At 33.7% G+C, this 13,929-nt stretch overlaps 1 protein-coding gene across 1 annotated transcript; it reads right to left on the bottom strand.

The window, feature by feature from the left end:
• Positions 1–2,765: 2,765 nt before the first annotated feature.
• LOC131160915 (germin-like protein 9-3) lies at positions 2,766–3,377 on the bottom strand. Its single transcript, XM_058116789.1, has one exon. The coding sequence runs from the start codon at positions 3,375–3,377 to the stop codon at positions 2,766–2,768; it is 612 nt and encodes a 203-aa protein (XP_057972772.1).
• Between the last annotated feature and the right edge of the window lie 10,552 nt (positions 3,378–13,929).

The raw sequence follows: 13,929 nt of genomic DNA, 5'->3' as shown, positions 1-13,929 counted from the left end.
TGCAAGAGACCTAAATGAAAATTTTCAAATATTTTTCTTATCTTGTGAATTAATAAGAATTTTAATATAAAAATTTGAAATTAACAGACTCACGAGCAAATTCCCTCAAATGTGTACATAATTCGTAGTTTATCTTTTGTGAATTTCATGTAGATGGGGTTTTGCAATATGGTTCTATGGTTTCAATTTGAATACTTCTCATAGTTGGTGTCCCTTCCTCCACAAAAAGGCGGGCGGTTGGTTGAGATGCATGCTTCCAAGTATGTTCACCTTTATTATAAGTAATACTATCTTGATGTCACGTAAGGAGATTTTTTGGGTTGATTTTGAGTATAGGCATTAATGTTACATGCAATTGAGATACAAAAAACAAGGCTTTATGAAAATTAAGAGGCACCAACATTTTTTATTAAATCATAATAACAATAATCAAATAAATTTGATTCTCAGCAATCAAGCATTCTCAATTATATATTTGACTCGTGAAATTTTGAAACAAAATAGTGTGATATTGAATACAGGAAAAGATTTCAATATTCAAGTTTAAATACAAAAGAATTTTTTTGTTGTGGTTGTGGTGCCTTTGTTAACTCTCTAACATTAATTTTCTAGTCTCCATCAAGTAATTTTCTATATTGTGGATGTGCCGGAACTCAGTCCCCAAAAATTTATCCTGATTTTAAACTTCGACCCTTAAAACCAAAGTTAGACTCTTAGAACTGTATCATTTGTTAATTAATTAAGTAGTAATCATTTTTTATATTTCAAATAATTTTTAGTTATATTATTCTAAAATTTTATACTAATTTATTCTATAATTATTATTTGATAGGGTATGCGATGTGTTTAATGATGATGATGATGATGATGACGACGACGATGATAATGCAGACTATTTTGCTTTTTTGTATTTTTTTTATGTGGATAGGTCATATATATATAGGTCATGATTATATACACTAACATTGATGGAACAACTTTTCTACTTATGTACATTTTTTTTCGCCGTGTGACTTGGAGGTCACAGGTTTGAGACGTGGAAATAGCTTCTTGCAAAAACGTAAAGTAAGGATGCATACTATAAACCCATTATGGTTCGCCCCTTCCCCGAACTACGCATACGTGAGAGTTTTGCGCACCGGAATGACCTTTTCTTTAATGATTATAACAGTAGACCAAGAATTATAGTCAAATATGATATGTGATGAATATATAATTATAGGGTTTTCACATGAACGCTTGATTTTTTTCTAAAAAAAATTAATTTGTCTAACTTAGTAGTGACATTTATAAATTCGCTACTATTTAATAACAATGTGGCTTTTAGCAATGGTTCAAATTCATCACTAAAAACTGGTGTATTAGTGACAAATATAGAGTCATCACTAAAGCATAGGGCTTTAGTGAAAAATATGGATCCGTCTCTAAAACACAAGTATTTGTAACGAATCTGATTCTGTCACTAAAAGACTAGTAGTTATGGATCTGAATCAGTCACTAAAAGTAGACTATTAGTGACGAATCAATATTCGTCACTAAATCCCTACCATTTAGTGAGAAATTTCAATTTGTTGCTAAAGTTAGGTAATAGTGACGGATTTGAATATGTAGTAGAAGGTAGGGTTTTAGTGACAAATCTAAATTCATCACTAAAAGTAAGTAGTAGAGACGAATTTCAATTTCAAAATAGTGTGAGTTCTAGCAATAGTCTCAACTCTTTTAGTGATGGTTGGCTTCTGTCACTACTATGGAAATAGTAGTGATGATTCACTAGTAGCCAATTAACATGACCGACATAATTAACAATTTGGAATTGTCACTAAGCTATCACTAATAAGTAATAGTGATGGTTTGCCATTATTAGTGACGATTTTATTCCATCACTAAAAGTCTATATATATATATATTTGTAGTATCATGTTCTTATATATTTTTTTTCATATTTAATGGTCTCATCTACAACCACATGTATGATATTTTTTTTTCAAAGCATGTTTTTCCATTATCATTGGATTCATTTCATTCTTCCCAAAAAATCCATTAAGAAATAAAATTTTAATTTAAGAATTAACACAACAATGATGAGTATAGTTCAGGTGGTAAGGAGGTTCACTAGATCACCTTGGACAAAGGTGAAATCTGGTGTTCAAACCTTACCGCGTGTTGCGCACATCCGCAATTTACCTCCTACGTGTTGACTGAGTGCACGACTGATGTAAGCGTGAGATTAGTCTGACGCATAAGCCTAGGAAACCCAGCGTATCTAATAATAATAATAATAATAATAATAATAACAACAACAAAAACTAATACAAAAAAAAAAAATTTGAATCTTACCACAATTTGGTATCAATTTGGGGTTTTGTATGCTTACATTTCTTTGTAATTTCCCAACAAATCTCCATTGCATTCTCAATAATTTTTTGTTATATTTTGATGGCAATAATTAGATTGTATTTATAAATCATTACTTATGAAAAGTAATTTTTTATATGGGATGCATCTATTTTAGTAGTCTTACTCATAATGTCATAAAAATTTCTATTGAATATTTTTATAAAGTCAAACATCAATCCTTTCACATAATTTATTCATTATTATTTCCGCAAAGGAGAAATCCCCATTTTTTTCCGACAAGGTGTTCCTCCCCTCCTTCCTTTCCCAAAAGACTTTAACTACAATAACTACCAACCGCCCGCAAGGCTTCGGCCATGCACGCACGTACCCTTGCACGCATGCACGCAAACCATGCAACCAGTCTATCGTCAGTTCTGCCCACTCTTGAGCTGCTGCACGGTGTCCGCAGACACCTTGAATGCCTTCGTGAGCACCTCGTCCGGCACGCTTGACCCGAACAGGCTCTTTGGTAGCGACAGCTCGCCGGCGTTCGAGCTCCCGAATGCCGATATCACCAGGGCCTTGTTGCTCTTGTCGAAGTTAGCTTGGTAGTGAGCCAACCCCTTTGGGAAAACAAAAACATCTCCCTTCTGCAAGTCATTCTTGTACAGCTTCCCGGTGGTGTCCACGGTTCCCACCGTCAACGCGCCGTCCAGCACGAAGAGGATCTCCCCCCCACGAGGGTGCACATGCGGCACGTTGACTGCCCCGGGCGCAAACTCGAGGAGTTCCATGGAGAGCCCCATGCCACCGAGGGCGGGGAACTCCTTAACCGACACCGACTTGCGGCCGAGGCCAACGCTAGAGGATGGAGCCCGGCCCCGGAGGCCGGTGTAGGTGAAGAACACCCCGTCGAGCTTGCTTCCGTCCACCCCTTCGGGGACGGCAAAGTCAGAGATAAGTTCAGGGTCACCGGCTCGGACCGTGGCCGCTAGGAAGAGTAAGGCAAAGGCAGCGGAAAGATTCAGTGACTTGGCCATTTTATTCTGGCAATTGTGGGACAAGTAGTGTGTTTGTTGTTGGGGAGAGAGAGTAAATGGGTATCTCTATTTATAGAGGAAAAAGATGAAAGAAAACAAAACTAGAACAGAGAAGAAGGAAAGATTGTGATTGGTGAAGTGGGTCTCCGTAGTGGAAAATATTTTGAATGGGAATTAGCAGTACTGGATTAGGTGTGATTGGGGATTGGGAAAATAGCGATCAATTATTGGCGCTGTTGGTTTCAGAATAGGATGCCACCTCTGCCCGTGGGATTAGAGTAAATTTATAAGAACTAATGGAGGAGTAGTAGGAATCAACTATGCTAATTTTGGCATGTTACTCCCAGCATTCATTTTCTCTTCATTGGGACACTGCCACCTGTCATGATGGCCACAGAGCCAAGTAATCTACATTCCTTAAGTAATCATGCTTTGAATACCACCAATAAATTAGAAAATAGATATCCAAGTGGGCTTTTATTGGCTCACAAAAACACCAGCAAGTTGTTTCATATAAAAATACTTGAGATTTTCAAGTTGGAGTTTTTGCATTAAATAATATAAAAAGTGAGAAAGGATATCGGATGGTAGATGAATTTTTCCTCTGTGTAGCTCGGATACTTTAACTGTATGTATGTAGAAATTTTCTCACATCACAAATAAAATGATTTTAATTAATGCAGTACACACTATTTGACCTACACTAATTTCATGTTATTATATATATGATTGATTATTTAAGTATGAAAAATAGTGATACGCATAGCAAAGAGCCAAAACCCATGATTAGTTCAGGGAAAATAATTTGGAACTATCCATTTTCACAATGTATATTGCGCGTGCTACTAGACTAGACACTTAACTTTGATAATCTAGTAAGTTCAAAATTAATCCACTTATTCAATAAGTTCAAATGGTCACATATATTATTTTATTTTTTTGATAACCCGCGGACTTTAGCCATCATTATGCCACTATGGACACTTTAGCGCGATATCAAGCCGAGGAGGTGAAAGCCACCCGTCCATTAACGTACCTCTGATAATTCACTAGAGAAAACACTTAAGGAGGATTCGAACCCGAAACCTTGGAATCACCAAAATCACAAGTCACCCTCACATGTCCAAAGTGGCACGATTGTGGCTGGAGTCCCTAGAATTATTGACATGACAATACAAGATAGACAATTTTGGTGCATAAACTCATGATTACTATTTGTACCTTTCATAACATTTGTATCTAGAACTTAATTTCTTAAAACTATCTTGTAGAGATCCGAACCCGTAAAATAAATTAGAAAATGGTAACAAGGGAATTACAGCAGGGTTCGTCGACGAAGGCAGTATGTTCGTCGATGAAGTCCCTTCAGTTCTTCATCGCTGAAATTCAGAATGTCGTCGATGAAGAAATACCAAACGAGTCAAAGGAAATATCAAGATGGGGTTCGTCGACAAAGGTAGAGCTTTGTCCACGAACTGAGTGGCTGGTTCGTTGACGAAGGTGCCACCTTGTCGATGAATTTGACTCAGTCAAAGGCTCTATAAATATCATTTTTGGTTGCTTAAGGGTTAAGAAAACCCAAAAGCTCTCTCTCTCTCTCTCTCTCTCTCTCTCTGCGATCCTTCGCTGTTCATTGTCTGTTTCTATGATCGAAAGTTTCTGTGTGGATCAGAGGAGGAAACTCTATAGTTATAGAGGATCTTATCGTCATTTTAAAGATTTTCGGGATTTTCCCTAAAATGGAGGTAAGGATTTGGATTCGTTTTCGTTTCAGTAGATTTATAGTACATTGAATAATTTTGAAGTATTGTTCTTCGGTTTATAGGTTTCAGGGATCCCGGATCGTTGTTTTGGACTGATTCGTTTGTGTTTTGAAATTTGGATTTAGGTAAAGGGATTTGTTTAGATTAGTCTTTTTATAAAATTAAACTCCTAAAAAGTTAGCTTATGTTGATACGTATGATATGACTGCTTATTTGCAAAGTTTTATCAGGTAAAAATGTCGGTTTTACAATTTTGGTAAAAATGAGGGCTTTTACGTATGACCACCAAACTTTTCAAAACTTCTTTATTTGCATGAATCTTAATGTAGGAGATGTTTGAACCCTTTATTTTCTATTCAAATGATATTTATTGAGTTATATACTATATAGCGGATTTTTTATTAAACGAGTGTGACATATGATATGAAATGGAATATGTAAGTCTATTTAAATACGTGTATGAACTATGGGAACTGGAGTTCCATTTTACTATGTGAAAAATTTGGAAAATAGGTGCTGGTTATACACCAAGCTATAAACGTAAAAAGGATTAAACCGAGAGGTTGTGTGCCGGTTTATGCCACAGTACGATTGTATGAGTTTGTGAAAATACTAGAACTGTACAGGTGATTTGTGAATGTGAAACAAGTTAACTTGTTTTATAGTAAATTGTATATATGATATTTGAAAACCGCAGCTTGTTACTATTAGAGCCCTAAAAAGCTCATCGTTATATCAGAGTCTTAAAAAGCTTATCATTATATAAGAGCCTTAAAAAGCACACCGTTATAAGAAAGCCTTAAAAAGCTCACCGTTATAAGAAAGCCTTAAAAAGTTCAACGTTAAGCGTGGTTCCATTGCTTTATATATATTGGATATAGTGCAACCACACATTTTCAATGTGGATATCGAAATAGTTGGCTGGATATTGGAGTGGCCACTAGTGGATTAATGGACCCAGTGGTACCAGTTGGACTATAGTAAATTGCATAACCCCTAGGCCCAGGGGTAATGTGTTGCCAGTTGTTATTATTGTATCTAAGGTGGACAGTGTTCTAAATATGCATATTTATGATTTGAAAACTAAAATGGGTAAAGTCACAAGTTTGAGTACCAGGCAAAAAGATCGTACAGTGTATGGGCATGTACCCTACTCTGACCTCGGGAACTCTCTCTTGTTATGATGATAAAGCATCTATCATAGGATTTATGTCTATATATCTCCTATATTACAGTATTGAGAATATGCATTATATGTGTCTGTTTTCAATTGAAATAACTGCATGTGGTCACACACTAATGTAATATCTTCTACCTTACTAAGAAGTGTCTCACCCCAACATACAACCTTTGTTTCAGGTCCTTAGGGGCGTCGATCCTAGTTTCTAGAGGAACCTGAAAGGGTTGTTTTGTCTTTAGCTTATGTAGACACCCCATTTTTACCCAGGCCCAATGTATGTATTATTATTATTATTTTTCACTAATCTTATTATTATTATTATTATTGTTATTATTATTTTCTTTATATTATTATTATTATTATTATTATTATTATTATTATTATTATTATTATTATTATTACTGTTATTTTTCATTAGTATTATTATTATTACTTATTTTTACTTCTATTATTATTATTATTTATTATTTTCATTATTATTTTTATTATCATTATTATCAGTGTTTTTTATTACTATTATTACTATTATTTTATTTGTTATTATTACTATTATTATTTTTCGCTAATCTTATTATTATTATTATTGTTATTATTATTTTCTTTATATTATTCTTATTATTATTATTATTATTATTATTATTATTATTATTATTATTATTTTTCATTAGTATTATTATTATTACTTATTTTTACTTCTATTATTATTTATTTTTAATTTTTATTATCATTAAGGTTTTTTATTACTATTATTACTATTATTTTATTTATTATTATTATTATTTTTATTTATTATTATTATTACCTTATTATTATTATTATTTTTGTTTCCTTATAACCATAGTGGTAGTATATCTTATTTCCAAAAAAGAGAAAATACCAAAAGTTGAAAAAGGATATATTGCTAGGGTTTTTTTTCAAAAAAATTTTATAAGAAGGGGGATCCGGCGCTGCACAGAGACAGCCGGGGCACACACAGCACAAGGACACAAGGAGGAGCCAAAGCAGAAAAAAAAAAAATTGAAAAAAAAAAAAAAGAGCTTCTTCTTCTTCCCTGCGTCTCCGACCTCCTTCATCCTCTCCATCCGCCTGCTTCACCATCTTCTTCCCTCTCCCATTGCAACTCACAGCCATAGCAGCCCGAAGACTTCCACTGCAACTCTCGGCCACATCTCCTGATGCACAGCTGCTGCTCCTGCTGAAGCTGCCGACTGACACCGCCCAAAGCCTCCACCTTTCCTCCGGAGGCCACCGTCCTCTTCGTAGCTCCGACGACCGCAGCAGCGGCAGCCTCCAGCCATCAGCCGAGACTCCTTTCTGCTCCAAGCACAGCAGGACCAGCCGCGAGCTCCATCACCGCACCAGCACCTTACGGCCAGTCCAGCCCTCTCCTGCTGCGAATCTCCAGCAGCCGAAACTCCCTTCTGCTCCAAGCACAGCAGCCCAGCAAACCTCTGTAAGTCCCCCTACCCGTGCACACACACAAGCCCACACATGTACCGAACGCACACACGCACACTGTTTGGATTTTTAGATTTAAAACTTTAAGTTTTTTGTTTTGTTGTACATGCATATTATATGATTAATAATAGATGTTCCATATGGCTACTATATATTTGTTGTATATTAATCATAGAATTTCTATTGATATTGTTATTATTATTATTATGTATTAGTCATGTATTATTATTAAAGTGTTTGTACAAGTATCGTAATAAAGCTGTTATTATTATTTTGTATTGACATCGTTATCTTATATATACGTAATGGCTCGATTTAATACTTTCATTATTTTATTCTGATATGTAATAGCCTATGTGTATTCTTTATTTATTTGACATATATTTTATCATCCCATACATGTGTGTTATTGACTTAAGGTATTAATTTTTGCAGGTTTATTGTGTATTTATTGTCCATGTGCTTTCGCACGTAGTATATTTAGGGAGTTTTAATTTATGTCTAAATTTATTGTATATATTAAATAATATTATTATTATTGGATTTTATTATTGTAATATGTGTTTTAATGTTTGATATCCATGCAACATTTTCCTTGTTGTTATTTTTGTGTTGTAATACGCATTGTAGTATTTTTGATGTTGTAACATTTGTTTAAATGATAATATCCAAGGTTATTTTAGCTTATTGGGAAATATCGTAATTTTTGCACAAGTATATATAAATATAAATATATGTTTTATTATTGAATGTTAAGCTCATGTATATGTATATTTACGTAATATTATTGTTGTATTATTATGTAATATTGTGTATTCATATTATTGTTGTTATATTGTGACTGTAGTTCAGTGGTGAGAATTCTAAGCTATTGCCGGTAAGTGATTTTGTATTATTTAGTATGTATTTTTAATCGATGTTGTATTATTTAACAATTTATATTGTTTAGTGTTATTTTACATTTTGTTTTCTATGTTAGTATTTATGTTTTTTTTTAAGGTTAGGTTTATCATGTTAATACGGTTTAATTTTTCTTGTAGTTTATTTGCGTTATTTAAATTCGTTTACGGTTTTGGTTATGATTGTTTATTATTTAAATCATTTCATATTTTATGTGTAGGTTTGTTTAGGATTTTGGTAGTCTTCACGTTTTTAGAAGGTTGATAATTTTATGTTTAAGTATTGTTTTAGGGTTTGAGTTATTTGCTTATTACTATTAGTCTTATTATTGCACATTAATTTTCGTCCACATCATTGCATATCAATTTCTAGTATTTTCATATTATTGAACACTCCTTGATAAAACTAAATTTATTTCCATATTTATTTTTAGGGTTCCCCTCTTGTGGCATATTGATTTCTCTAGAGTTTGTATATATTTTCCTATTAGATTCATAGCTTGAATTGTTTCCATAATTAATTTCTTTCTCTTACATGTTTATAAAAGTACATAATTTCTAGGATTTAATTTGTTTCCACATTGTCATTGTATATTAATGGTAAGACTTCGATTGTTTCCATAACTATTATAGTATACATCCTATATTTATTCTAGGGATTAATTGTCTCCATAATGATTATTGTATATACCGTTATTTATCTTAGGAATTAATTGTTTCCCTATGTGCATATATTGAGGTTTTGATTACTTATAAGTGAGTATCATTATATTTATAGAATGTTGATATCTTACTATATGCTTGTGTATTATTATTATTATTATTACGTGTAGTATGTCATTATTAGTATTACTGTTATTAGTATTATTATTATTGTTATTATTGTTATCGTTATTGTTATAAGTTTAGTATTATATTATCATTCCTATTTTTGTGTGTATATCACTACTAGCTATTAGGTGGGTTTATTATTAGGATATGCCATTAGGTATTATAGCAATTTATTATTATATCCCTATTATTATCACACATATTAGGGTAATTTAATTTCTTAGGTTATTATCTTATTAATATATATTAAAACCTCCCACACTAGTATTTTCCTATAAAAATTTTATATATATAATTTCAAAATGTTGGGAGTGTATTTTCTTAATTTTATCCCTATGATCTAATTGCAAGGGGTATAAGCCTTCGGGCTTCACGTACCCTAAGCTCTGAGGGATTATATATATATATATGTATATATTTATTTATTTTCCTATGTATTTATAAATTCATAAAAAGGAGTAATGTAAAGATTTATTAGATTAACTTAGGGATAATTTTAAATTAATTAGGTGCCGTTCTTAAGAACGGGCGCGTAGGGGGTGCTCGTACCTTCCCCTCGCGTAACCGAACTCCCGACCCCAATTCTGGTAATGTAGACCGATTCTACCCCTAACGGGGTAGTGATCATGTGTTCTAACCGCACTAAAGGTTAGTGGCGACTCCTACACCATATTTTTCCTGAAAATATTAAAATGATTTTAATTTCGACGCCCGGGGCACACGCGCTCCCAGGACGTCGCGACAGCTTGGCGACTCCGCTGGGGACATAGAGAGTCGAGCCATTAATTAATTAGAAATTATCCAAAGTTTAAATTTATTAAATCTTTTAATTACTCCTTATATTGTGAATATTATAATTTGTAAATAACTTTGATTAATTGTAGATATTTTACTTCCATAATTTGTAAATAACCTTAATTAATGAAAAATGTTTTGTTTCCTAATTTCTTGGATATTAATTGTAGATATACTGAATAAAGCATATTAATTGTAAGATATTTTGAATAAGCATATTAGTTACCGATATTTTGTTTCCTTATTTTTTGTTTCCAAATTTTTTGTGAATAAACATATTAATTGCATATATTGTGTTTCCTTATCTTTTGAATATATATATTAATTGTAGATATCTTATTTCCATATTGTTTATAGTATGTGAATAAATGTGGGAGTAGCGGGATTAGGTTAAAAATTGAATTCACACACTCTCACGCTCTATACCCGAGCTTTCCTTACTAGGACTAGATAGGAGTGTAATAGCGTCAGTCCCTTCGTGGCAGAGCTTGATGGGACCCGCGAACCACTCCACTCAGTATGGGTTTTATCCGGACCCCAATGGGGGAGGATGAAATTCCAAACTGGGAACCTTTTGTCAATAGGGTTAGAACCTACCCATACATACTTGTCTATAGTCTTCCTTAACTAGGATAGAGCCATGAAGAACCCTATACATACGTACCTACCCTAGGTTGGGACAGGAGCCACATCCTTCTCCATGAATAGTGTGTTGCATATATGTGAAATACTTTGTATTATATCATGCATTTGACATACATTTAGACATACATACTACTTAGTTAGTATTCTGAAAAAGCCCAATAATGAGACCAAGACCCATCCTTTCAAAAAAAAAAAATAATGAAGCACTTGGCCCAAGCATTTTAAAATATAGGTTGGCCCAACCCTTTTCAAGTAACTCGGGCCCAATTTTTTTAAGAAATAACAAGTATAGGCCCAACCTTTTCCTAAGTAAAAACTCGGTCCAGGCCTGATTTTCGAAATGGGTCAAATCCAGATTTCCATGAATGGGCTTCGGCCTTATTACCCTAAAAATCCAGGCCCATATTTTCTAAACAATCCAAGCCCAAATCCTTTTAAAATTAGGACCTGATCCCATCATGAAGTATATTGAAGCCCATATTTTAAAATACTTGAGGCCTAAGTGCACACTAAAGTCCACAAGTCCGCACTAAACAAATCCAATGGGTTGACCAACCTGGGTCAACCTCAATCTCAGATCATAATTTGACCCTTCATAGAATCTGAGATACATGGACCGATTGAGGGAAGAGTTGAATTTAAATTGTGGCCCAGCAATGATTGTATTGAAATCTCTCATTAGTGGGACTTTTCCTAGAAAGCTAACAAAATAGTTAGTTAGGTTACATTGCATCCATGCATTCATGCATAATTTCACACGTAATCATGCCCGATAGGTCACATACATGTTAATATCCCTATTGACATGTATTTGTGCACTAAGTACACACATGCATAAACACTCCATGCATAAGATAGAGTCTTGGAGAATCTTTTATATAAGTCTACCTCGGGTGGAGGATATAAGTTTCATTATTTTCAGTTTGGTGTCATGACTGCATGCATTGTTTTGAGTTGTATGATACCTTTACTAACATGTTGCATTCACGTAGGCATCCTGTCTACTTCATCAAGGTTCTATAAGAGATCTGAATCATTCATGGAGAACACAATGGCTTACCATGAGATTGAGTCCACAGTACAACAATATTCAGAAAGTCAACAGAACAAGTGGGGTGACAGTCTTACTCAGAAATCTATCATCGAACTACCAGCCCGGACTTTCATCAACATAAGATCCAATCCGTTAGATGAGCTAAAAGTCATTTGGAAGGAATGGACCCCAGCACGCCGTTTAAAATTCTCTCAAACATATGGGCACATTGGTTTCTTGTTGCATGTATCGGTAAATATCCCTGCCATAAAAGCACTGGTCGAGTTCTGGAATCCACCATATCGTTGCTTTACAATGAACGGTATCGACTTGACACCAATCATCGAGGAGTATACTTCGCTTTTGCATCTAGTCAAGTTACAGACACCATACAAACCTTATGTGCATGATGCTAGTGTTTCGTTCGTGAAGGAGATGTACGATGCTGTCGGGGTCAAAATCCAGAAAACATTCTCAGAGGGAGGTGCAGAAGTAAGGAAAATCTCTTGGAAGCAGTTGAAAGAAATAATCGAAAAAGAAGAAAAAGAAGAGGTTCAAATACATATGATGGCATTAGCTATTTACGGTTTGATCATTTTTCCAAAAGAACTAAACATGATCGATCAAGCTACTGTTTCGTTTGTAGCACAAGTACGTAACGGGATTAATCCCGTTCAAGGCATCCTGGCAAAAACCTTCAGATCACTCAATAACTGTTTGTCTGTTCGTTTTTCTCGTATTGTCATGTATTTATTACTATTATAATATGTGTTGATTATTTTGCATTTAGGGTTTTTGTCATAATTAAGGTTCACATGTGGGGTTATTATTATTTTGTATATTTAGTGTTTATATCATATGTACATTAATTTTGATTTGATTTATTTCCATAATTTCCCATTTGAAGGTCATATTGGATATTTACATATTAGTATTAGGTTTAAATTGTTTCAATAGTTTTACAGTTTGCTTACCCTTTGTATAATTACCTGCTAGTCTTAGGGTTACTTGATTTAATTTGATGAGTAGATTGTTTCCTTAGTTTTGGTAATTTTGTTTATATATGTATTGGTTGTGTGTTTCCATTAGGAGTTGCTATTATAATATCTAGAATATTATGGTATTACTATTATACTTATATTAGGTATCATCTATTAAGATATTCTTTTTTTTTTATTTCTAATATATATGGTATTACCTTTTATGATGTCTTTAGTATCTTGATACTTATATTATCTTATGATAATTTGTTACTTATTATCCTATTATTATATATTAAAACCTCTCATACTAGTATTTTCCTATAAAAAATTTAATACAATTTCAAAATTTGGGAGTGTATTTTCTTAAGAATTTTCTTAATTTTTTATCTCTATGATTTTAATGCTGGGGTATGAGCCTTCGGGCTTCACGTACCTTTAGTTCCGAGGGAATATGTAAATATTTAGATTTTACATATATTTTTGTATTATTTATTTATTTATTTATTCACTTTGCACGTGTATTAATAAATTTACTAGAGGAGTAACTTTAAAGACTTTTTAGATTAACTTAGGGATAATTCTAAATTAATTAGGTACCGTTCGTAAGAACGGGCGCGTAGGGGGTGCTCGTACCTTCCCCTCGCGTAACCAAACTCCTGACCCCAACTTTGGTGACGTAGACCCATTCTACCCCTAACAGGGTAGTAATCATGTGTTTTAACCACACTAAAAGGTTAGTGGCGACTCCGATATTCCTATTTTTACTTGAAAATTTAAAATACATTTTTAATTTCGCCACCCGGGGCACACGCACTCTCGGGACGTCGCGACAATAGGTATCACCAGTTAAAGGTGAAAGCAGAGGACGTTCCGAAGACAGCATTTCAAACTCGGTATGGCCATTACGAATTTATGGTTATGCCTTTTGGTTTGACTAATGCACTTGCAACATTTATGAATCCGAT

The sequence above is a fragment of the Malania oleifera genome, chromosome 7 (genome assembly GCF_029873635.1).
Source record: "Malania oleifera isolate guangnan ecotype guangnan chromosome 7, ASM2987363v1, whole genome shotgun sequence".
Lineage (NCBI taxonomy): Eukaryota > Viridiplantae > Streptophyta > Magnoliopsida > Santalales > Ximeniaceae > Malania > Malania oleifera.
The sequence above is the reverse complement of the archived record's forward strand: the minus strand, read 5'-3'. Positions and strand labels throughout refer to the sequence as shown.